This window comes from Pristis pectinata, chromosome 28, assembly GCF_009764475.1.
Source record: "Pristis pectinata isolate sPriPec2 chromosome 28, sPriPec2.1.pri, whole genome shotgun sequence".
NCBI classification, from domain to species: Eukaryota; Metazoa; Chordata; class Chondrichthyes; order Rhinopristiformes; family Pristidae; genus Pristis; species Pristis pectinata.
In genome coordinates, this window is record NC_067432.1 from 27,770,452 (window position 1) to 27,797,049 (window position 26,598).

At 46.6% G+C, this 26,598-nt stretch overlaps 1 protein-coding gene across 1 annotated transcript in view; it reads right to left on the reverse strand.

The window, feature by feature from the left end:
• The window catches only part of cgnl1 (cingulin-like 1), a 137,096-nt gene that overhangs the window by 43,308 nt on the left and 67,190 nt on the right, over positions 1 to 26,598 (reverse strand). Inside the window, exons 9-10 of the mRNA XM_052040562.1 lie at positions 6,649 to 6,855; positions 6,052 to 6,156 (exon numbers count right to left, since the gene is read on the reverse strand). Coding sequence (XP_051896522.1) covers positions 6,052 to 6,156; positions 6,649 to 6,855 — 312 coding nt within the window. The remainder of the gene's footprint in view (positions 1 to 6,051; positions 6,157 to 6,648; positions 6,856 to 26,598) is intronic.

The following is a 26,598-nucleotide window of genomic DNA, read 5'->3' on the forward strand; positions in this document are numbered from 1 at the left end:
TCACTGTGTGTTTCGATGTACATGTGACTAATAAAGATATCTTATCTCAGTTAGTCTCGTAAATTGTGTGCTGAGTTAATCTGATGCAGGTCCAGTGAATCTCAAGTGGAAGAAATAGCTCTGGAAAGAAAAATGCAGCGTTATTGCCTTCTTTTTATTGAATTGAGTTGATCAATATGATTTTGTTTCCAAAGTGTTTACTGGTATTTTCAATATTTACATTCATTTTTTTTGTAGAAATGTTTCTAATTTCAAAATATTTTTATAGTTTTGTTTTCAAATTGTTGACACCAATTGTTTTAGAATGTTTGTGAATGAGGAACTTTCCTTGACATTTACAAACATTTTAACAGCTTTACCAGCTGGTGAAGCCCTGGGATGGGGCTTAATCCAACTCTGCCGGGGGTTTTTCACTGGGGCCTTGCAGGTCAGCTGGGAGCTGCTTTCCCAGTCGAAGACTACACACTACAGCCACTCCAGGGAGGGGTGAACGCGCCCTAGGACAGCACACTGGCAAGGAAACAGCCAACACCATGATCGCAATAGGACTGGACCAGGAAGAGAGTTAAGTTGCATTCACTGTGACTCCAGCCAGAGAGGGGCTCGAGGGCTGGCGGTCGGCAAGCTCGAGTGGCCCACCAGTCAGCAGAAGCCCAGGCCGAAGATCCTGCTTTTGCTATTTACACTCGTTGACATTCATCTTTTATTTCTTGTTGCCCTGTTAGCTGAGGGGTGGCACAGTAACATAGCGGGTGGTGCGCTGCCTCACAGCTCCAGAGGCCCAGGTTCAATCCTGACCTCGGGGGCTGCCAGTGTGGAGTTTACATGTTCTCCCTGTGACTGACTGTGTTTTCTCTGGGTGCTCTGGCTTCCTCCCATGTCCCAAAGACATCCAGGTCAGGAGGTTGGTTGGTTATTGGAAACAACCCCTAGTGTAGGTGTAGAGAAACAGGGCGGAGGTGATGAGTATGTGAGAGAGAACAGGTTACAGGGAAATGAGTGTGGCAATGGGATTAATAGGATCGCTCAGAGAGCCAGCACAGACTCAGTGGGCCCAACAACCACCTCCTACATCTAAACTAATTAAAATATAAGAAATTATAACCCCCATTTGCACTGTACTCCCTCTTTTATCTTGAATCTCTCTTCCCTTCAATCATACATCTTCCATTTTGTTCCTTCCCTACTACCCCTTTTCCTGCTCTTAATACCTGGGCCCATGGATCTGGAGGGACCCACTGGCTGTTCATACCAGAGCAAGTCCCAAACCTCTGGGCACTTTCAGCCAAACATAGCATTCAGGAACGAACTGAGAGAAAAGGCCAGCTGCACTTCGCATCTGGCCCCTCAGCTTCACCTTGGGACTGGCTGACATATGACCGCTGACTTTATTCAAATAAGGCTCTGCATCCACAATGGAGCAAGGGATTTATTACAAGGATTCAGGGTTCAGCACCTTTACACATTTGATGAAGAAACTTCACATATGTGAGTCAGTGACTCTGTGGCCAGTGATGGGCAGCTAAACATTTGGGTTGTACATGTCTTTGATTATTTGTTAGTATTTTAAAATCTTTTAATTGAATCATTTTATTTTAAAACTTCTAAAAATTCATGTTTTTTTTTATCAATTTCAATAGTTTTAGAGCACTATAAAAAATTAAAACGTTCAAAAGCCTCTTCCAGCAGCCACCAGGGCAGGTTGAGGGTGGGATCAGCAGTACATCACCCTGGGCTGACTCTGCTCTCAGACCACACTCCATCTCTTGGGGTGAGTGTCAGAAGACCCAGCTCTCCACAAACAGAAAACATTGAGTCTGTGTGAGCACTGTGGGCAGCGAGTGCGGACACTGGGACAGCTCCAGCACGATCCCATTAACTTCCCTTTCTCAACAGCTGCTGCCTGACCTGCTGAGTATTTACAGTGAGGTCCACATGAAGGCAATTTACCTTGGAGGATTGCTCACAGAAATGCACTCTCGACTCTGCCTCTCTCGGTTATTCTGCTATTGCCACTTTATTAGTTTTTTGCACTACAATCTTTGCACCATTCTGCTGTTTTGTGCTCATCGTTGTATTTATCATTACAATGTATACCTTCCCTCATGGAATTATGACTATCACAGGCAAGCTTGGAATTTATTGAGGAGACGGTGGCCTGCCACCACAATCTGTGTGACGAAGAACATGAGATTTTGAAGCAGGAGTAGGCCACATGATATTCCCACAGTGCTGTTGGACAGGAAGATTTATTGCTGTGCATGTGCAAAGTAGTTTAACTGGCAGCAGGACTTTAATAAGGAAAGAGCTTGCATCGATACAGCACCTTCTGCCTCCTCAGAATGTCCCAAAGTGCTTCAAATCCAAGTAATTATGTTTGAAAGATGGTGCCGGAACATGGCGACTCGTTGCAAGCTGCTCTCTACAGATCTACTCATTACCTTTACTATAATCGTTACTGCTCTGTGTAATGAATTGACCTGTACAATCGGTATGCAAGACAAGATTTTCACTGTACCTCGGTACAAGTGACAATAATAAACCAATACCAATACTCTGTGAGCTTCATGCAAACATGGAATTTCATTGCAGATTGGTGTATACGACAATAAACTAATCTAATGATCTTTATTAAAGACAATTAAATGTGCATTTTTACACAAATCCTCTGCTCTATTGCCAAGAAATTCTTTTCATAGATAACTATCAGAGAATGTGTACTTCTAAGCTGTTTTTATACGTGTGGAGTCAATAGCCTTGAAGTACACCCTCGTCTTTGAGCTAGAACTCCGATCCACAGTTTGGAGCTGAGAATTTCAGTCTGGATACACCAAGCTCTGCTGATGAATGATAATGTGTGTTCAAACACTGATCATGCAAGTCTTCATCCAAATGACTGGAGAGAGGTGTATGGGGCAATACAGCTGTAGCTTCACTCACTTGAGAAACAAAGGACTGCAGACGCTGGAATCCAGATGAAAAACACGATGATGCAGGAGGAACTCAGCAGGCCAGACAGCATCCGTGGAGAAAAGCAGGCGGTTAACGTTTCGGGTCAGGACCCTTCTTCAGGACTGAAGATAGGAAAAGGGGAAGCCCGATATATAGGAGGGAAAAGCAGAGCAGTGGACAAAAGAGGGGAGGCGGGGTGGGTACAAGGTGGTGATAGGTAGATGCAGGTAAGAGATAGTGACAGGCAGGTGCGGGGGAGGTGGGGAGAGCCGATCCACTGGGGGGATGGGACAAAGGTAAGAACAGAGAGGTAAAAGGGGCTAGGAAAGGGAAGAAGAGAAGGGGCATGGTGGGGGGGGGGGGGGGGGATGTGGGGAAGGAGGGTGGGGATTGCCTAAAGTGGGAGAATTCAATGTTCATGCCGTTAGGCTGCAAGGTTCCAAGATGGAAAATGAGGTGCTGTTCCTCCAGTTTGCGCTTGGAATTCTCCTGGCAGTGGAGGAGGCCGAGGACTGACATATCAGTGATAGTGTGGGAGGGGGAGTTGAAGTGACTGGCAACTGGGAGATGTAGATCGCGGTTACGGACAGAGTGCAGGTGTTCTGTGAAACAGTCACTCACTTGTTGGAACTATAAATGTTTCTCCAGCATTACGGCATTCCTTTTAATAGTCATTTACACGACAGGTTGCGAGGCTACATGATGCCCGGCTGCTCGAGGGGAGGGGACCACTGGCACAGAGGAACAGATCCAGAGAAGTAACTTGTATTTCTGTCGTATTGTTAACATATGATGTCCCAGAAGGGCTATTCAAACAAAATCTGACTCTGAGGCACAGGAGGAGCTGAAGGTCACACTGCAGGACAAAACTGGCATTTACTGCAAGGGGGTTGGAGTTTAGAAACAGGGAAGTTTTGTTACAAATGTAAGGGTGTTGGTGAGGCTGGAGTACTGTGCACAGTTTTTCCTCTCTCTTGCTGTGCATAGTGTTGGCCCCCTTATGCATCACAAACGGCTAAAGAAGCTGGATCTGTATTCTTTGGAGTTCAGAAGAATGGTGGCGACCTCACTGAAACACACGATGTGCCAAACTAATTAAGTTAATGACACCTAATCCCTTCTGCCTGCACATGGTCCATATCCCTCAATTCTCTGCACATCCACGTGCCTATCTAAGAGCCACTTAGATGCGTCTATAATATCTGCCTCCACCCCCACCCCTGGCAGCACATCGCAGGCACCGACCACTCTCTATGTGAAAAACTTATCCCGCATATCCCCTTTGAACATTCCCCCTCCTATCTTAAGTACATGCCCTCTGGTATTTCAAGCCTGGGAAAAAGTTACCAGCTGTCTACCCTGTCTATGCCTCCCATAACTTTATAATCTTCTGTCAGGTCTCCCCTCACCCTCTGCAGCTCCAAAGAAAACAACCCAAATTTGTCCACCAGGGTAGACATTAGGAAGGTTCCACTAGTTCAAGAAACTGGAACGAGGGGACATAGTTGGAAGATAAGGACCTGGTCATTTAAAACTGAGGTGTGGAGGAATTTCTTTTCACAGAGGGCGATAAATCTCTGGAATTCTCTGCCCCAGAGGACTGTGGAGGCCAGATCATCGGGAGGATTCAAAGAGGAAAGAATTTAAAGCTTTGAAAGAAAGATCAGGGAATTGAGAGCTGTGGGGAACTGGCACAGAAGGAGACAGTGAAGCTGGGGGCATAATCACATCAAATGGTGAAGCAGGCTTGAGGGGCCAGGCGGACTACTCCTGCTCCTGTGTTCTTGCTGTTCTGGGGCGAATCCAGGCCAGCAAGCATGGGGCTCGTGGTCTAGAGGTTAAACAGCACAGAAGGGAGGCACTGGGACCAGGCTAAAGTTGGGCCATGTCACCAAGCTGAAGTACATGACCTTGGTGAGAGACAGACACAAGTCAGAAGCTGACCTTGGGTCAGGCAGGATGTGAAGTCTGTGAGCAGTGTGGTGCAGCCTTACACCATGGCCAGTGAGACCGACTGGGCCAGCAGCTGCGGAACAGCATTACCCCTGCATACACCCTGCCAAAAGGTTGCATTGCAGATGGAGAACAGGCTCCTCACTAGGAACAGGTAAGTCCTATAGCCAGCCACAGGACTGAGTCAGTCATAGAGTCACAAAGATAGGCCCTTCAGCCCACCGAGTCCATGCCAACCATTAACCACCCACTTACACCAATCCTACATGAGTCCCGTGGTTTTTGGGACCAAGGTGCTCAATGCCCATTTCTCCACCATCTAAGGTTTCGGGATAACTTCCCTGCATTGCCACTTCCAACAAAATATTCACTTTAAACCAGTGTCCCAAGGCAAATGCAGTTCCTACATTGCTCATGCTTGGTTCTAAGAGAAAATCTCAAGAAGTTTTGTAATGCACTTTAAAACCGTCACTAATTAACAGAAGAGGAGATGAGGTTTGGGGCAGAACGGCTATGATCATATTGATTGGTGGGGCAGGCTTGACTGGTACTAACTGGTATTATTACAAATATAATTACTGTACTTAAAACAATAATATATAGACATACGTATACCCAAAATGTTTCTGGTAAACACAATGTGACAAATCTAGCTTGAAAATATTTCCACTTGAGAGGAGAAATTCCAAATTCTGAAGCGAAGCCTGATAAAGGTTGAGTTAAGATCTCCATGTTTCCCCACCATTGCTGCTGATCTCCATGTCAGTGCAGTTAAAGATTCAGTAGTGGTCACATAATTAGTACTGGGATCCACATCCAGGGACAGGAAGAACTCAATCCCAAATCCACGTGAACCTAACCGCTATCTTTTGTCCAAAATGTGAATACAGTGGGTCTTCAACTGACTGCTCTCAGACTGGGAAAACTCTCCCTTCTCAGTTGGAGAAATGTTGCTTTAAGTGGCTGGTAACCGCATGTTGGAACAATAGATATGTATGCCTCCCTCTGCTGTTATAGTGGCATACAGATTGTTGATCATTCCACAGTATAACATCAAAGCTAAGGGATGTGTTAGGGGAAGGAGTAACTAAACAGTTGTCTCACTAGAACCTGCCTTTATGTGATGTCTCGGTGCCTGGAGCTCACCTGGACATCTTCCAGCCGACTTTCCAAAGCTCTTTTTGCAATCGAGACATCCTGTTCCTGATCTCCAACTTCCCTCAAGGCCGATTCCAGTTGCTTCTTCTCTTGCTGCAAAAGTTGAAGTGATCACTGAATCACACTTTAACACAATAAAACATTGCTTTATTGCCAAGTGAGCATATTGTTACTTTGGACTGCTAACACCCTCAATTGGATGCACAAGTTCAAGTCTATTTCAGGAGGTTCTCATGTTTCTGCAAATGAGTCCCAGGAAAGGCAGGGAGTTACAAAAATATTTTGAGATTTAGGGCTCTGAACTGCTTTAGTGGAAGCCCCCGGAGTTTCACATTCCTTCACCAGCAATGCTCCGTTTTTGAATGGAGGGGTAAACACGGCACAATGTTTGCCTTCCTCCGGTATGTTATGATGGGATGGACAAACCTCGAATTATTGGTTGCTTACCTCCTGTATAAGACAGGCTTTTCTGTGTTCTGCCGATACAAACTTAATGAAGAACTATAACCACATTAAAATGACTGAAATACAAAATCTTTAGACAGAAAGAGGATAGGGTGGGGAGAGAAACCATATCTGCGTTACCTCCAGTCGTGCAAGTTTATCCTTCTGTCTGTTCTCTTCTTCCTTCATGTTATCAATTATTTGATCGCGTTCACCAATCTCAGCTTGTAGTTTGACAACTTTCCTTTTCAACTTCTCTACTTCATCCATGAGGCGCCTCACTTGATCCTCTGCTATGGTCTTTGCTTGCTTGGTTTCAATATTTCCTTGCTCCAGTTTACTTTTGCTCTGGTGGTATGATTTAGAAATAAAAGCTGTGAGACTTTAATATAACACTGAGATTTTTGTTCAAAAACAAAACAAAAAAATCACTGCCATTGAACACATTAAAGTAACATAAAATGACTCTTCTAATCTTACAGACCAAGCTTCTCTAGCAAGTTAATAGTTTATTATGGAATATTTACTCCTACTTACTTTATTCTTGTGCACCATAAACACTAATAACTAATAACTGCATGCCATCAGTTATAACAGATTAACAACAAATGCAGCTGTCGAAGGACAATTCAATCTGGCCAACGTATATACCTCAAAGAGATTCATCAAATGTGATCCTACTGTATGCAAAATATACATTTCCCATCTCTATGAACTGGCTAATTTCAGAGCGGAAAATTAATACCGGATGTTGACCTTTCTAGGGACACAATGCTTTTTACAGCACAATATATCACCTTCCATGTCCAACAACATTTCAGAAACACAGCAAAAAACAAAGCTCGATGAGCTAACAATAACTTCTGATGGAAAGGGGAAAATGTTGTTCCGTGATAAACTACAAAACAAGACTCAGAAGAGCTGATATATCAGAATTATTACTCATGCAGATGGTGAGACTGAAAGGCCTTGGGGAACTTCAGGCTGTGCAGTAAGGAAAGACAGCCTTTCCATTTCAAACCACCCCTCAGCTCAAGTCAGCGCGGTCAGGAGAACAAAGCCACCTTTGGATAGAAAACACAGCTTCACTCGGCCAACGGCTGATCTGACAGAGCTTGTTCACAGAACCACAATCAGCTCCCTACTCTCTCCGCTAACCAACGAATTCATCACACCATAGATATCAAAATAAAACAAATTATTTTTTCCATCCCATTTTAAAAAGTCTCTCCTCATTTACTTGTTGAGCTTGGAAATGACAACCTCTCAATGTGAAGAGGAAGAGAGATTGAAAATATGGGAAATGCACAAAAAAATATAACAATAAGGAATCTTCCCACTGGCAACTCCATAACAGCACCAACTCAGAAACCAGTGACCCGTTCGTACTGAAATGGAAATAGGGGGAAGGAATGTTGTGACAACGACATTGGGATTCTGTAACGGGATGTAAATAGAACGAGTGATTGGGTGAAAACCTGGCCAAAAGTGGGGAAGTATGAGGTCACGCACTTCGGTAAGAGGAATCAAAAGGTGGATTACCTATCTGGAGAGAGACTGCAAGTTGACACTCACCAACTTTAATCCATGCACCATAGGAAGCATCCTATCTGGATGCATCATGGTTTGGTATGGCAACTGCTTTGCCCAGGACCACAAGAAACTGCAGAGAGTTGTGGACACAGCCCAGCGCATCACAGAAACCAGCCTCCCCTCCTTGGACTCTTGTCTATACCTCTCGTTGCCTTGGTGAAGCAGCCAGCATAATCAAAGACCCCACCCACCCAGGTCATTCTCTCTTCTCCCATCAAGCAAAAGATACAGGAGCCTGAGGGTACATACCACCAGGCTCAAGGACACCTTCTATCCCACAGTGATAAGACTACTGAATGGTTCCCTTGTATGATGATAAGATATCTTTATTAGTCACATTCCTGTAGCTGTGACACTTTACTCTGTATTCTGTTATTGTCTTTACCCTGTAGTACCTCAATGTACTGTGTAAAGAATTGATCTGTACGATCGGTATGCAAGACAAGTTTTTCACTGTACCGCGGTACAAGTGACAATAATAAACCAATACCAATACCAACAGTGAAATTTAGCAGGATGAGTCACGGAAGGTTAGCAGGCAGGTCCAACAAGGAGTTAAGCATGTTGGCCTTTATTGTGAAAGGCTTAGAATTTAAGAATTGGAAGGTTTTGTTACAGTTGTACAGTTACTTGTTGTGAAGTAAAATGATGTTATGACATGTCCCTTTTCATACAAGGAAGTGATGAAATAAGGTTAAATATCTACTGAAGAAATGGTCTGTTGCCCCAGTACAAATCATTCAGGTCGTGGGATTGTAACTAATCTCCATCCATCGTCCACAGGGTTGCAGAAAAATACACGAGTTCCTTCAGCATCACATTTCCTGGATCTGATCATAACAGAGCCTGAATGTTTCAAATGCCTTGCAGCTGGCTCAAGGCAAGTACCATTTCTGGGATGTTAGCAGTTAGTACTTACACCAGTCAACTTCTGTTGATACACATGGAAGTACAGAAGGGAACGGTGAAAATGAGTAACTGGCACAGATTCCTTTGAAGCACCAAAATGCAGAAATGCCTCAGGTCTTTGATTGTTTGAAGTCCAAGTAAGATCAAGGTGAAAGCAATTACTGCCAGAACAAATGGGATTCACAGCTCCCAAACCACACAGACAGACGGACAATAGGAACACCCTTGTCGATGGTAAATGCTGCCATTCAAAACAATAAAGGTGAGAGTAGCGTGGATTACCTGCACTGTAAGAAAGCCACACATATTTCATTCACTTTGGACATCACTAGCAGAGCCTTTGTGTATTTGCCATCTCTAATTGCCCTGTTCCTGACTGTTAGGTCACAGGATAGCAAGTACATGATTGGTGGGTACGTTTCATTTGTATTTTTCTCTCTGTCTTCTGATTGGCCAAGAAATTTAAATTAGGGCGCCTCAGTAATGGACAAGGAGTACATGCTTAACGTGGTGAAATCCAATCCAACTCATTAATTCAAATAATTCATTCAAGCAGAGATGCCGAGCAGGTGAGGTGTTGTGGGTGCCAGTAGACCCTACTGTGGTGAACAGTGACCACATCTGCACCGGGTGTTGGCTGCTCGAGGAACCTCGGCTCAGGGTTGATGAGCCAGAGTCTCAGCTCCAAACACCGCAACACATCTCGGGAGGGGGAGAATTACCCGGACACGATTCTTCAGGAGGCAGGCCCGCCCCTTACGTTAACCATCATGAGTGATCGGGGACAGGATGGTGTGACCACAGGAGAGGCAGGTAGAGGGATGCAGAGGACGGTTCCAGAAGACCCTCAGACCTTGGACAGGGATAAGGCCAAGGTTCTTGTGCCCTGTATGGACGAGGGTGGGGCTGCAGGGAGGATATAAAATCCGTCCATGGCAGAGCACACCACACAACTGTGTGGAGAGTAATTATGGGGAGCAGACACTCTGCAGCACTGAGACCTGACACTGCCTGCCTGGTGCCAGTGTTAAGGACGTTTGGGACGGAGAGGAACTTGGGAGTGGGAGGGGGAGGATCCTGTTGCCATGGTCCGTGTGGTGACTGATGACATAGGTAGGAGTAGGAAGGACATACTGCTGGGAGATTATGAGCAATTCAGGGCAAAATTAAAAAGTAGAACCACAAGGGTGATGATCACATGCAAACTGGCAGGAAGTGAATAAGATTAGAGACGTCAACAGGTAGATGAAAACTTGGTGTGGGGGAAATGGGGCCCGATTCACGGGGAGGAGGAAGCTGTTCTGTAGAGATGGGCTTCACCTGAATCGTGCTGGGACCAGTGTCCTGGTGAATCGTACGAAGAGCGCTTTAAACCAATTGGAAAAGGGGAGGCTCCAGTGAGCAGATGCTTCGTAAATTAAGGAGAAAAGACAATGCGGTGGCACAGGACAGTGAAGAGGAGAATGATAATCAAAGAAATCAAAAGCGTGTAGCAGAAAGAGAATTCTGCAGTAAAAATTGTGTAAAAAAAAGCTTGAGCTCTACACTTGAATGTACGTTACGTTGAAGGAATGGCGGGATGAGACGGGACAAACTGGAAGCAAGTCAATGGCCAAGGAGCAGAGTGACTTTGAAGGACACAGGGTGGGGGTGGGGGTGGGGGGATGTTGTGGAAAAAAGCCACGAAAGATTTGAAAATAAGGAAGATTTTCTGGTAGAAAAGCCAGTGCATGGGAAAGTGTGTTACTGCTCAGTGACCTGTGGGATGTAACAGGCTGTGACCAGGCAGCCTGCACAGGAGCAGGGAGGCCAAACACAGTCAATGAAGATTTCCGGCTTTGGACGAGAGGGAGCACGACCCCACAAGTGATGAAGCAATCTGAACAATGCATCTGAGGCCATCAACGTGGGGGGGGGGGGGGGGGGGGGGGGTGGGGGTGGGGTGGGGGAGAGAGGAGTGGGGTGGAAGAGAAGTGGGGGAGAAGAGAGGAGTTGGGGGCGAGAGAGTTGGGGGAGAGGAGTTGGGGGCGAGAGAGGAGTTGGGGCGAGAGAGGAGTTGGGGGCAGAGAGGAGTTGGGGCGAGAGAGGAGTTGGGCGAGAGAGGAGTTGGGGCGAGAGAGGAGTGGGAGGGGGAGAGGAGTGGGAGGGGGAGAGGAGGGGTAGGGTAGAGGAGAGTTGGGGAGAGAGAGAGTTGGGGGGAGAGAGGAGGTTGGGGGAGAGAGGAGAGTTGGGGGAGAGAGGAGTGGGGGGAGAGGGGTGGGCTGGGGAAGAGATGGGGTGGGGGAGACGAGAGCGGGGAGAGAGGAGTGGGGGGAGAGAGGAGTTGGGGAGAGAGGAGGGGGAGGGGGAGAGGAGTTGGGGGGAGAGAGGAGTGGGGGGAGAGAGGAGTTGTGGGGAGAGGGGTAGGCTGGGGAAGAGATGGGGTGGGGGAGAGGGGAGTGGGGGGGAGGGGATGATTTGTTTGGGGATGGACATTCTCCAAGGGAACGCAGCATTTCAACAGCCTGGATTTCGGGCGGTCATGAAGTCACCTGGAATAGGTACCCCATTTGAGCAGGGCTGGTGAGAGAAGCCCCAAGGCAGGAGAAGGCAGAAGGTTGGCAACTGTTTGAATAAATAAATAGCGATGAAAACTGAGACCATATCTCAACAATTGCTTTAAATTTTGTTTTTGTTGATAAAAGAAGAAAAAGACTTCAGGATGAATGACTTGGTCCTTACCAAGTGGGTCAACTGAAGTTCAGGTTCCCTAACTCAATGGGAATTTTGTTCACTTCCACTGTGACGCACATCTAACGTTGAAGTAAGTGATCCTTGGGCACTGGGAAACCAAACGGAATATATAGGCTCAAAACTACAGAGGAAAGATAAAACTCTTATTCCTCTCCAAGAGGGAGGGGTTCTGTTTAAAGCCATATCAGAGAGATTGTAGGATTTTACTCTTTCTGAGATTAGGGTATCAGTTGCTATTTGTTCTACCCTTCTATGCCGGACACAGAACCACACTGGGAAGATTAGAAATAAGCAAACTCTCACAGAAATAACTGCTTACAGGAATATTCCATGCCAAGATTTCATATTATGTCGTTTTCACACCCATAGTTCAGCACCCCCTTTCTACAACCAAAACAGTCTCCATCCAAAGCTGTTGCCAAAAGTAACGTGTTAATCCTTCCAGCCAACTCCCAGAGAATATTTCACAGTGACATTGAGCTATGGCAGCCTTCCAAGGAGAGTGCAGGAACTATCCAAGTTATAATGCTCCTCTGTACTGATAAAAGAATGTGGGGAACTCCCATTCACCAGAAAAATATTCTGTTTATTAAACAAAAGGGATGGTAACTGAACCGTGCCTTTAAATCCGATCCCAAGGCTCAGGGCTGATTGGCATTTCACACAAGTATATCAGATTCTGTTTTCGATGTCAAATATTTTGGTTAAAATTTTTAGCTGACAATGATCAACTCCACAGCAGCAAATCCAACACACCAATTAGTTATTCTTTCAGGTAGTGACTCACTGACAATGTTTCTTTTTTTAATGCCTCTGACTTCCAACATTCGCAGTCATTTATTTTTCTTTTAAAGATCCACTATTAGCCAGCTAGCACTTATGTTCCCGGGCTGGATTGTGCAGGACAACGTCAGTCGCTCCACATGCAACTTGTGGCATCTCCCTGCCTGAGTGGTGGGGAAGTTTGGAGTCCTGCATTTGCGTATCCACCTGGAGTGCAGCAGCAAGATGCGAAGTTGCAGTAGTTCCACACCACTTAAACCCAATTACCCCTGGTGTTGGGAGATCGTCTCCACTGACTTCTGGAGGGATTACGTTTTTTTCGTTATTGTTTGAATTAATTTGAATGCTTTTAATTTTTTTTTCTTAAAGTTTCTAATACCTCTTCAATTTTTAATAATTTTGAAATGTTCTTGATGGTTTCTGAGTCTCAGTGTCATTCAAAAAACATTCCACACATTTTGACAGCCAGTTAATTCAGATGCCATGGTTTAACTGCTATCAAAGTCTTCTCAGCTGTTTTGTGGGTAGGGGCCTTTTCAGCTCCACCCCCAGTGTAATCCACCAGGAGAGGCGGAAGGGGTAGACAGGGACTGCAGGATTCCCCCGCGGCCAGTCCCCTCAGTAACAAGGATACTGCTGGGTGGACGAACTTTCAGAGGGGAGCAGCAGCAGCCAGGTCTCTGGCACCACGACTGGCTCTGAGGCACAGCAGCGGAGGGTGGCGTCGAAGGGAGCTGTACTGATAGGAAGCTTGCGAGCTAAGGGGGCAGACAAGAAATTCTGTGGCAGTGAACAAGAGCCCAGGATGGTACATTGCCTCCCTGGTGCGAAGGAAGCCTCCGAATGGCTGCAGAACATTCTCATGGGGGAGGGCGAGCAACCAGAGATCACTGTACACATAGCTGCTACTGACATAGATAGAAAAAAGGAATGTCCTGTAGTGAATATAGGGAGTTAGGCAGAAGGTTAAAATGCAGGATGCCTAAGTTTGAATCACTGGATAATTTCCTGTGCTGCCTGCTAGTCAGGGCAAGTTAAACCAGGCCAGGACATACATGATAAATTGCAGGGTCCTGGGGAATGTTCTTGAACAGCAAGACCTTGGGGTACAAGTGCATAGTTCCCTGAAAGTAGTGGCACATGTAAGATATCTTTATTAGTCACATGTACATCAAAACACACAGTGAAATGCATCTTTTGCGTAGAGTGTTCTGGGGGCAGCCTGCAAGTGTCGCCACACTTCCGGCTCCAACATAGCGTGCCCACAACTTCCTAACCCCTACGTCTTTGGAATGTGGGAGGAAACCAGAGCACCCGGAGGAAACCCACACAGACACGGGGAGAACGTACAAACTCCTTACAGACAGTGGCTGGAATTGAACCTGGGTTGCTGGCGCTGTAATAGCGTTATGCTAACCGCTACACTACCATGCCTGCTGTACACGAATAGTGAAGGCGGTGTATGGCACACTTAGCTTTATTCGGTTACGGCATTGAGTATAGGAGTTGGGATGTCGTGTTACAGTTGTACAGATTGTTGGTTAGGCCACACCTGGAATACTGCGTGCAGTTCTGGTCACCACACTAAAGGAAGGATGTGATGAATGTTGCCTGGACTGGAGGGCTGGAGTTATAAGGAGCAACTGCTTTCCCTGGAATGGAGGAGGCTGAGGGGGAGACCTGATAGAGGTATATAAAATTACGGAATTAGCGGAGGGGGGGGGGAGGGGTGGGATAGATGGTCACAGTCTTTTTCCCAGGATAGGGGAGTCAAAAACTAGACGGCATAGATTTAAAGTGAGGGGGGAAAGATTTAAAGGGACAACTTTTCACACAGAGGGCGGTGGGTATGTGGAACGAGCTGTCAGAGGAAGTGGAAGAGGCAGGAACAATTTTAACAGTTCAGAGACATTTGGGTAAGTATGTGGATAGGAAATGTTTGGAGGGATATGGGCCAAATGTAGGCAAATAGGATTAGCGTAGATTTGCATCTTGGTCAGCATGGAGGAGTTGGACCGAAGGGTCCATTTTCATGCTGTATCTATGAATCTACACGGCAGAGACCTGCCAAGGCACTGAGCCTGAGCGGCAATGCTGGAACTGATTTCTCCAGAAACGCCTGTTGAGAGATCTACACATCTTCACTTGTAGGAGAGCAGAAAATGCCAGGAACTTGCCTCCCCATCCCACAAAATCCACACCACCATCTCAACGCAAAACAGGTGGTTGTCCTTGACACCCGAACTATTGTAATGTGACGAACAGACTGTATTTTGATGGTATGATCTTAGGTGCATGAACTGGGGAGAAAGTTTAGTGCACACACACATTTCCAAAAAAAGACTGGATGTGCAATTCTGCAGATTCTTCCGACAAATAAAAACAGAAATTGCTGGAGATACTCAGCAGGTTGGGCAGCATCTGCAGAGAGAGAAACTGAGCTAATGGCTCAGGTCGCAGCCCTGCAACAGAACCGGATGGTGCTGGAACGAACAGGAGCGGCTGGTTATCTGAAATTACTGAATTCAATATTTAGTCCTGAGGGCTGCCACGGGCCTTGATGGAAGACAAGGAGCTGCTCGTTGGGCAGGTAATTCATCTCCTTCGACTTTGTGGGAAAGTACAGTGGGGAAGAGGGGAGAGAGAACCATGGAGGCCTGAGGGAGGCAACGTGCATCTGCCTCACATTACACTCTAGCAGCTGTGATCAGTAGGCATTCATCGCCTTCTCCTAGACAGCACCAATAGCATTTGTATCACCTGGAGAACTTCAGCCACCCCATCCAACCATTCACTTCTGTTCTCTCATTTCTCCTCCTCCCTGCAAGTCAAACCTTGTTTCCTCACTGCTACAGTTCTATTGGTCATTGATCTGAAATATTAACTCTGTTTCCCTCTCCACAGACACTACCTGTCCTGCTGAGTGTTTTTATTTCAGGTTTCCAACATCTACAATTTCTTGCATTTTGATCACTTTCAACATCAGCCTGGCAACTAAAGCAAAAGATAAGACCTCCACACTGAGGGGGAGTAACATGGCGAGATCTGCATCTCCCCAGCCTAATTTAAATCAGATTCACAGCCCAATTTTAAATCGAGCCTCAGGCTGATCACTTCCAACTATCTCCCAGGTGGCGAGAGGGGCAATCAAGAGGCTGGGGTGCGTGACTGGAGAAGGGGGTTATTGGGACAGGCTGGAGCAGACACCCATGTTACAGCTGTCCAGAAGGGCAGCCCAATTCAACCATTGTATTGGTATTGGTTTATTATTGTCACTTGTACTGAGGTACAATGAAAAACTTGTCTTGCATATCGATCGTACAGATCAATTCATTACACAGTGCAGTTACATTGGTTTAGTATAGAGTGCATTGAGGTAGTACAGGTAAAAACAATAACAGTACAGAGTAAAGTGTCACAGCTACAGAGTAAGTGCAGTGCAGGTAGACAATAAGATGCAAGGTCACAACAAGGTAGATCGTGAGGTCAGAGTCCATCTCATCGTACAAGGGAACCATTCAATAGTCTTATCACAGTGGGATAGAAGCTGTCCTTGAGCCTGGTGGTACGTACCCTCAGGCTGCTGCATCTTCTGCCTGATGGGAGGGGGGAGAAGAGAGAATGACCCGGGTGGGTGGGGTCTTTGATTATGCTGGCTGCTTCACCAAGGTAGCGAGAAGTATAGACAGAGTCCATGGAGGGGAGGCTGGTTTCCATGACACGCTGGGCTGTGTCCACAACTCTCTGCAGTTTCTTGCGGTCCTGGGCAGAGCAGTTGCCGTACCAAGCCGTGATACATCCAGATAGGATGCTTTCTATGGTGCATCAGTAAAAGTTGGTGAGTATCAAAGGGGACATACCGAATTTCTTTAGCCTCCTGAGGAAGTGGAGGCACTTGTGCGTAGAGTCTTCCAAATGTGTCATTCAGAAGGGGCTTCAGGCCTCCTGTAGTTCAGCCAAGTGAATCAGTTTCTGTCTGTGAGTATGTAGGGCACAGGTTTTGACTCAACTCTCTGCTCCCAGCAGGCAGTGGCTATTTTAAATCTCGACGCAGCTGCCATTCAGCCATGGAGCAGAGAGTGAAGAACGACATCTGATGTCCCAGAGACCCTGAGTGGGCCAACTGTGTACATTGACCACACACAAAAAAAGGTCAGGAAAGCTTACCACCAGCAAAGTCCACTTGTAAATATTAAAACTGCTTAAATTCAAAAAACAAAACAGAATATAAACCCATAGGTTTGAAATGTTGCCACTTTAAAATGTTTGTTGGGCTCTGGGGAACTGAATCACCCCTTCAGAATCCAAAGTGAACTGCTGTCACAACACTTTGACAAGTTCAAGAAGCTTTAGAAAAAAGGAGAAAGAAGAGTTTTGTTCCTTCAACCTCCTTGTAAATCCTGGGCAAAGTACCAAACCTCTTTCCTGCCATTTCCCAGTGTTAGTTCAATACATCTGGTACTATATTCCATCCAATCAGAATTGTCTATCAGTACGTTTATCAACTTGTTAAATTCTGCCAACGCAGGATACCAACTGCAACAAAAAAAAAGAATGTGGAATATTGCTCAATCACCAATCCCTGACTTCTGCCTCTCTCGAGATGTTTAACCTGCTTCAACCTCCCCTTGGTGAAAGAGCCACTCCATCATCAAAGACGAGCAGAGAGACAATGACCAACACTTTCCCTCAAATGATAACACCAACACTTAGCTTGTTGTTTCTTGGAACTTGGCTCTCGCTGTATTTTGGGGTGACCATGTTGTCGAACAGTGTACACAGAAGTACCCAACTGGCTTTAAAGTGTTTCAATATAGATGGAGGGTACAAAAGGCATCATGCAAGTACCAGCACTTCCTTTTCTTCCTTTTGAAATAGGATTTCTGTTTCAACAGAAACTGAAATCAGTGCCTTGTTGTTATGTTTGTGTTTACAAGTCTGTAACATATTTTAACTAGCAAAGTTCCAACCATGTCTTGAATAGCAGTAATTCCAGTTTTTAAAAACAAGTGCACAACATTTGATTTCCACATAAGTGAAACCAAACTGGCTCTCTAGAAATGCATGATCGACCGGTTCGGCTGGCTGTACAGAATGCAGCTCCTTTTAAGAAATTCTGCACCTTAATTGTGTCAATTCTGGTGCTGCTTCACCTTTGTCAACCATTTAAATCGTGTAAAATTTGCACATTGAGACCCCCAACATTTTAAAGCAAACAGTGAATAATCGTTTCTCGATTGCTGTTGGTGTCACTACCGTCCAGAAAGGGGTTCCGTGCACGTGTAAGATGTAATGCAAAAGTAAAACTCTGTGAAAGGTGGAAATCTGTAACATAAACATTAAATAGATTAACTGACCCAATTGTCAGTCTCTACAAGACAAAGAGTAGCAGTAATCAGCCAGGCGAGGTGTAAATGGGTCCGAGATTCCAGGAAATCACAGAGGTGTTGAGTATGTGAGGCTCTCATGCGCTGAGTTGGAAGATGAGGAGCTGCTTCTTGTGTTTACATTGAGCTTTATTGGAGCAGAGCAGGGGGATGAGCACACAGACCCCAAAATGGGAACAGGCTTGGAAATTGAAGTGGGAGAAAACCAGCACTTGGGGTCACACCTGAAGACTCAGTGGAGGTGCTCTGAAAAGCTGTCACCCAATCAGCATTTGGTCCTCCCACTGTGGCCTCCGCATTGAGTAACGGACATAGTGTAATAAATTGGAAGAAGTGGGAAAACAGTTGGGACCCTGGAAGGTGTAAAGGGGGGGGGGGGGGGGGTGAATGGTGAACAGGCAGGAGCTGTGGCTTCCTGGGAAGGTGCTGGTGTACAGGGAAAGGACAACTGTAGTAATCAGGAGCAAAGCAGAGAGTCTCGGAAATAAGATATCTTTATTAGTCACATGTACATTGAAACAAAGTGAAATGCATCTTTTGCGTAGAGTGTTCTGGGGACAGCCCGCAAGTGTTGGCATACTTCTGGCGCCAACATAGCATGCCCACAACTTCCTAACCCGTACGCCTTTGGAATGTGGGAGGAAACCGGAGCACCTGGAGGAAACCCACGCAGACACGGGGAGAACGTACAAATTCCTTACAGACAGCGGCGGGAATTGAACCCAGGTCACTGGCACTGTGATAGCGTTAAACTAACTGCTATACTACCGTGATACATGCTGAAGGCGAAGAGAAGAGAAAATTGTGGTGTTGCCCAGTCAGAGGCCGTGATCGGTGAGCTGGGGAAGCCATCATGGCCTCTCCTGTATCACAGGCATTAACCCTTTCACCTCTCCTCCCCCACTCCCTCCCTCTGTACCTCAAAACTTGTTTAACTTTCAGTTTGGACGTAAAGTCATTGACCTGAAAGTGTCTCATGCTTCTTTGGAAAGAGACACCGAGTTCACGTTTCAGGCCAACGATAATTCTGATGGAAGGCCTTCAACCCAAAACATTAATTGCGTTTCACTCTCGACAGATGCTGCCTGACCTGCTAAGTGCTTCCAGCATTTTCTGGTTTCATATTAAACCTGAAAAGTTAACTGCCTCTCTCTCTCTATAAATGGTGCCTGACCTGCTGAGCATTGCCAGTGTTTGCTCCAGATAGTTAGCAAGAGAACCTACTGATATTTCAACAAACCTACTCTGATGTGTGTGCTGCCTGCCACTTGCTTCTGACACCTTACATGAAAGAACTTTCCCTTCTCAGTACATCAGAGCGCAGTGTCTGACTGGGCTAATGCATTGTTGCTGGTGGTGGAGTAAAAACCGTACAAGCATTCTCACCAGGGGCCCCACTCACTGTTCTTTTATCAGTCGAGGGTGAGTAAGAAGTCTGATAATGCAGTCTCCTCATCGCTCTCTGCTGGGTCAGGTGGGTCCATTTAAACCACTCTACATATGCAGACGCCAGCAGCTACAATTGTTGGTCTGTTTTCTGTGTGTTCAAGGATTCCCCTCACATTAGTAATGTCTGTGAACATCTGGTTAATGTCGAAGTCCATCTCCAATTGATGCAGCTCTGAAATTCCAGAGACATTTAGCTCAGTGAAGAATACCACTTGGCCTGTTTAAAGCATTGCATAACTAGCAGCCCAAAACTTCTGCAGAATGACCTGAGATGTTGAGAACAAACTGTGACAGGAACTTTCACCTTGCAAACTAATGGTGAACTTTCCAAACATTCTGACAGTGAGATCAATCAGAATTATTTTATGAGCAACATGACCCAAGGGTGTTTGTACATTTACAATGTGCAGGATTATTTATCAGTGGCTGTCTGCTCCCAATATTTCTGCAGCAAAAGATCACTCAAATTTATCATCTATAACTGTGAGGCGTTGCTTCTGTGCAAAGGCTGTGAAGAATGCAAAATGTCAGCTGTACCTCCACACTGAAACAGTGGAATAATTGCAGTGATAGCATCTATCGTTTACCAGCTAAAAATAGCGACATACCCACAGGAAAGAAAAACTGTGCATGGTACCAGGTAGTCACAGTACAGCAACCCTTCCAATACCCCTTCTGAACTGCACTGTCCTGTGGAGATGGGGTTGGTGAATGGAGGGCAAAGCTGAGCAGTTAGGATCACTGGCATATTTATTTCCAATGACACCAATCACTGGCTCTGGGCCATGGAAAATAAGTCACATCTTTAATTTCTGTTTTGAAATTTCCTGTGTTTTGAAAGGAATGATGAGTCATCACATTTTCCATTTCAATAAAAAATATTTATATCTTAATGAGCTGATAAAATATTTATTAATTCACAGCTCATTTATTTTTTAGAAACAGGGCTCCCAAACCTAATGACGGAGAGTAGGAAAGTTTTACCAGTGAATGAATGGGTTTCTGCAGAACGCCGGCTTCAAAGCAAAAGTAGCTGATGGGAGAATCTTAAATACGTCTTATGACTGACAAATTTCCCTGACTGAGGTGAAAATCTAAAATCTGGTAAGAAGAACAGTGCCAGATTTCTTCCGTTTACGATGCAATGGGTCCAAGAAGCTACAGAAACACCAAGGGGGCCCTGAAATTCTCCAAAAACAGGGAATGGCAATACTTTCTGTGCTGATTGACTGCACAAACTCCCAAACTCTGCACTTGTGCTCATTTCTACAACTGCAGTCTCCCAACAAATGAGAACCACACTGCTTGTTGGACGGACACTTTCACTGGGGGGGGGGGGGCACAGCAATATCTTGTGAGTTAAACTCAGATTAAAGGCTCATTAAAGTGTCACTCTTGCTCCTGCAATCCCAGAGTAGGAGAGAACGTGCTCGTTAAAGGCAAGGTCCTCCCATAGGTGGAGTGGGGGGGTGGGGGGGTGGGGGGGCAGGCAATTGTTCTACAGCTGAAGCCGGGCAACGTGGGACAGAGTGGACTCTTAGACTGTGCAGGAGATCTTGGTGGGCAATCCAGTACCCACCGAGGCTAGGAAGCCCTCCAGAGACAAATACAGACAGCACAAAGTTTGTCAAGGTCCCAGTTGGGAGACCTGTTCAAAAGGTGAGGGACAATGGGATCCAGGGAAAGTTGGTTTTAAAGGGATACTGGCCTTCGTTACTCTGGGCACTGAATACAATTGCAGGGAAGTTATGCTCAAACTTTATGAAACATTGGTCAGATGTCAGCTGGGGCACTGTGTGCCACACTGTAGGAAGGATGTGAAAGCACTGGAGAGGGTGCAGAGGAGATTCACCAGGATGGTGCCTCAAGGAGAGGCTGGAGAAGCCAGGTCTGATTTCCCTGGAGCAGGAGGGGTTACGAGGGGACACAACTGAGGTATTTAAACTTATGTGGTGTATGGTTAAAATGCAGAAATTTTTTTCCCCCTCGTCAGAGCTGAATAAAACTAGAGGACACAGATGCAGGGTAAGGAAAAAGAGATTTAGAGGGGATCTGAGGGGGACCTTTTTCACCCAGAGAGCGGTGAGTACCTGGACTGCACTGTTGGAGAGAGTGGTGGAAGCAGAGTGTAGTAGGAATCCTGAAATGTCGGCCAGAGGTGCAAGGAACATGAGCCTGCAGTGCCCGAGGCAATGGTCACGTAATGGGTCGACCTAGACAAAGGGTCGACCCAGGTCGGGGTGGAGAGAAGTGACCAGGGTGTAAAAGAGTGAGCACACCAGTGGTGAGGTCTCTTGGATTTGGGCTCACCACAGGTTAGGTCGTGGACCGATTGGAACGGGGCGCTGCAGTTAAACGGGCTCAGGAGCACTCCCGAGAATAAGTACCACTTGTTGTAACTTAGCAATAAGGTGTGTTGTGCACAGCATTGCGTGTGCAAGGCTTATTTCTATCGGATTGGCGAACAATCCTGCACAACACAGAGTCACTGACAGAAGCGACCCGACGAACACTTGAATCATCTGGACATAGAAGGCTACAGGCCACGTGCTGGAGGATGGGATTATTAAGGATGAGAGCCCACTGGTCAGCATGGGTGTGGGAGGGCCGAATGGCCTGTTTCCATGATGTTTGACTCTATGAGAGAGCCTTGGAGATGATGCAGGAATCCAGAGGTCTTGCATATAGAATCACAAGTAGTGCAAAGACCTCACGAGTGGTCAAGGTCAATGAATACATCTTCAAATGTCCCATCCTACAGCCCCGGACACTATCTGTTATGCCCAGCAACAAATCGATCAGAACCGATACCTAAAATTCATAAGATCCATGAAACCCTTACAAAAATGTTACAGCTGTGTGCGCATGCACACACACAGCCCTCTCAGCTTTATCACTGTTGGTTATTGTAACACAGTGCACAGCAATCACTGACACACTTCCCTCTCATTCAGCACATGACAACAGAAAGTGGCCAAGGGAATGGATGCATCTCCTTGTCCCACACCCCACGGAGGGGATTTGGCTAATACCAGCCAGACCCAGACGCAAGAAATTCTGCAGATGCTGGAATCTGGAGCAATACACAAAAAGTGCTGGAGGAACTCAGCAGGTTAGGCAGCACCTATGGAGGGAAATAAACAGTCGACGTTTCAGGCCGAGACCCTTCATCAGGAGTGGAAAGGAAGAGGGCAGAAGCCAGAATAAGAAGGTGGGGGGAGGGGGAGGAGCACACGCAGGCAGGGGATAGGTGAATTCAGGTGATGGGGGAAGGTAGGTGGGTGGGGGAGGGGGGGAAGATGTATTACAAGCCGAGAGGTGATAGGTAGAAGAGGCAAAGGGCTGGAGGAGGAGGAATCCAGTAAGAGAGTGCAATGGACCATGGAATAAAGATTGGGGGAGGGCAGAAGAGGAGATGGGCAGGTCATCAAGGCAGGGAAAAGGAGCCATGGGAATAAGGGAAGACAGAGGAGTTGGTTGGTGGGGGGGGGGGGGGGTGGGGGTGGGGGTGGGGGTGGCGCGGTGGTGGAAGAAGAAGAAAAAAGGGGTGGGGTTACCGGAAGTTAGAGAAATGGATGTTGAGGCCATCAGGTTGGAGACTCCCAAGGCGGAATATGAGATGTTGTTCCTCCAACCTGCGCCTGGCCTCAACGTGGGCAGTAGAGGAGGCTGTGGATAGACATGTCAGTTTGGGAGTGGGATGTGGAATTGAAGTGGGTGGCCACCGGGCTGTCCCAGGTGGACCCACTGAAGATAACATTATCCTCGACCATAATCCTTCTCCTGACATCCTACCTAATTTTGTGTTCGAGGTAGGTGCAATCTCTTGCATCATACCTACACACCCAAAGCCATAAGTTTACCTCGTCCCTTATTCATTACAGATTAACAAACCTGGCAACTGGCCAGGTAGTGAAGCAACAGATGGCACACTCGCAGCCACCAGCTATGATACCCCTATTGTGCACAATGCAGGGCTCAGTCTAGGGGTCAGGACCGGAACGAGGTGAGTGGGCAGGGCAGGGGGAACAGATAGTGCGGACATCAGCCTGTAACTTTACACACACGTTCTGCTGCAGAGAACTCAGGGGCAGATTGTGATGGGGGAGGCTACAGAAGAGAACTGATGGGTGTGCACGAGACACACTCAGTGCTCTGGGAAACCTGCCAGTGACGTGCACTCAAGTGTGAAGAAGCAGAATGCAACCCTGCTTCCAGGGATGGGGCAGGGCCTGGAACCCGAGTATGGAAGTCGATTCTATCTGTACCCCTGTAAATCCATCCACCAGGCAGCTCAGACTGGTGTTGTACAAGTTCTGGTTCCCTGCCTTTGCTGTCTTTGGACTACAGTATACAGAGGGGCTTCAGGCAGCCTGTCCTCCAGCACTTCATTAACACCATCCTAGGAGCAACGGAGTGGCAGAGGTGGGAGGAGAAAATATCATTTTCCTGACAAGTACCACCACTCCCTGAAGTCACCAGAGACTGCAGATGCTGCGATCTGGAGCAAACTGGAGGAATTGTAATGCTATTACAGCGCCAGTGACCCCGGTTCAATTCGGGCCGCTGTCTGCAAGGAGTTTGTGCATTCTCCTGTGTCTGCATGGGTTTCCTCCAGGTGCTCCGGTTTCCTCCCACATTCCAAAGACGTATGGGTTAGGAAGTTGTCGGCATGCTATGTTGGTGCCGGAAGCGTGGCAAAACTTGCGGGCTGCCCCCAGAACACTCTACGCAAAAAAACATGTATTTCACTGTGTTTCGATGTACATGTGACTAATAAAGATATCTTAACTCAGCAGGTTGAGCAGCATCTGTGGAGGCAGAGGGATGGTCAACATTTTGGGTCAAGACCCTGCCCCAAACTCCAAGCATCCCTCTGCCTCCACAGATGCTGCCTGGCCCGCTGAGTTCCTCCAGCAGTGTGGTTTTTGCCCCTCCCCGAATCCCTGCTGCCACTTCTCACTCAGGCACTCACTTCAACATGGTGCTGCCTGCAGCTGGGAATTCTGGGACATCCTCCAAGGCCACTCCTGGGTCTCCAGGCTGTGGCCAGTGGCGGAGACCAGCACAGGGACACTGGGGCAAGCGAAGGCTCACAGGGCACAGAATCCAAGGACAGCAATTAGAAGACAACACAAGCTTTATCAACAAACCTGGATTGGACCGTTTACTTGTGGGAGCTTTTACTGTGGCCAAGTGACAAAAGTGAAGGTCAGTGGCAGACGGACTATTGAAGAGTGAAAAGCTGGGATTGCCGCGATTGCTATGACCGTTTGACTATGTGCTCCACAGACAGCTGAAGAGGTTGGCTTCTTCCCTTCTTACCCCACTGCTCAGCTGTTTGTCAGTGGTGCTGGTGGCTGCTTCCAAACAATGGCAGACACATCTCAACAGCCACAGAGACAACCTCCTGCTGACAGCCACCTGCCCTCCTCTCACTGCTAGCACCCCAGCCTGTGGATTGTGCCCTTTGCTCATTCTGTAGGCACGCTGTCCTGCGAAGGGACTGCTACCACACCCACGCCGGGGGGTGGGGGGTTGGGGTGGGGGGTAGAAACAGATCTGGAAAAGGGTCTGGACCAGAAACGTTAACGGTTCCCTTTCCACAGACGCTGCCTGACCTGCAGAGCGTTCCCAACATTTTCTTGGTTTTATTTCGGAACTCCAGCATCTGCGTTTTTTAAAATTTTTTTACACCATGGGTCACCAGCCTGTGAAGTAATGGGAGGGTAGGCTGTCAACTGCCCCAATGCTTCACCGAGATGTTTGCCTTCAACACCGACCAGCGCACAATGCAACAATGCATCCCAGTCCCACTGGAGACCCACTCTCTCCTTCTGCCCTGAAGGCTCAGGATTTGATGTCTGACTCTTGGTACATCACAAGTATAAGGAAACCAATTCCCTCGTGTAGCAAGAAATAGTTTACATCTCCTCCACAAATCTATGTCCAGAAAAATTCTAGCCCATTGACTACAACACTTATGATTCAGTCAATGTCTTAAGTCAGTGTTTTCCACACAACTCCCTGTAGAACACAATCCATCAACAGCTAACCTCTACATAGTTGATAATCCCTTTAACAGAGATTGCAGATTCTGGAATCAGGAACAACAAACAATCTGCTGGAGGAACTCAGTGGGTCGAGCAGCATCTGTGGGGGGAAGGGAATTGTCAATGTTTTGGGTCAAAACCCCGTATCAAGATTGATGCAGGGTTTTGACCCAAAATATTAACAATTCCTTTCCTCCCACAGATGCTGCCTGACCCACTGAGTTCCTCCAGCAGATTGTTTATTAATCCCTTAACAGCTCTGGTATGGTGGGCGCAGAGGGATAGGGGTTGGGTTCTTGATGCACTGTGTGCATTCAACCTTTTCAGAAGCTGGCAAAGACAGTAGGCAAAATGGAGATTGTTACCAGTGGTACATCCTGGGCCACGTCATAACGTGCTGACTGCATAAAGCAGTGGGCACTCACTGTGCTTTGCATCAATTTGTCCGGGGGCAAATTAATCCAGAAATCTCTGTGAGCATGCCTTTGGTGCGATTTGAAGTTTAAGGACACCCATGGTACCCAAAATGAATTCAAATTTTGCATCCCAAAAGTTTACGTAGTATCTCTCAGCACAAAGAATCATTCCAAGGAATCTGGAGGTATGAATGCATTCATTCCCCAAGTACTGGAATCAAATCTAGAATGGCTGCAGAGTACACAGGCTCAAATGTACATCCAAGGGCTTCATAAAATACTGACACACAACGCACTTGTTGAGAATTTAATTAAGGGAACAAATGTGTACAAATTAGCTCAGCTTTCAAACCAAATGCAAAAAATGGTAAAGGGTGCCCCATGTTCTCAGTGAAGTCTCAACACCAACTGCAAACACAGCTTGGACAATCTGGTGGAGAAATTTATGGCTTATGCTTCCATATTTATAAGCAAATCATGGACTTATAGAAAGGACACTAATCTATACATACTGGAAATAGAGACTTGGAAAGTTGGGGTTAACATATCTTGATTTGTCGCCTTCATTCCAAGTTTGGGTTGAGAATGTTTAGTCATAAAGTCTTGTTCTTCTGTCCAGTCAAGGTCATGCCTTCCATTTATCATCAACAGTCAAGGAGTAAATCATTAACAAATGCAATCTTTGTTTAAACAGCCTGCTTTGCAGGTTCTTTCCCTCTGTGCGTTGCAAAAATTCCCTTGGGATCACTGTATCCATCCCGGCATTCT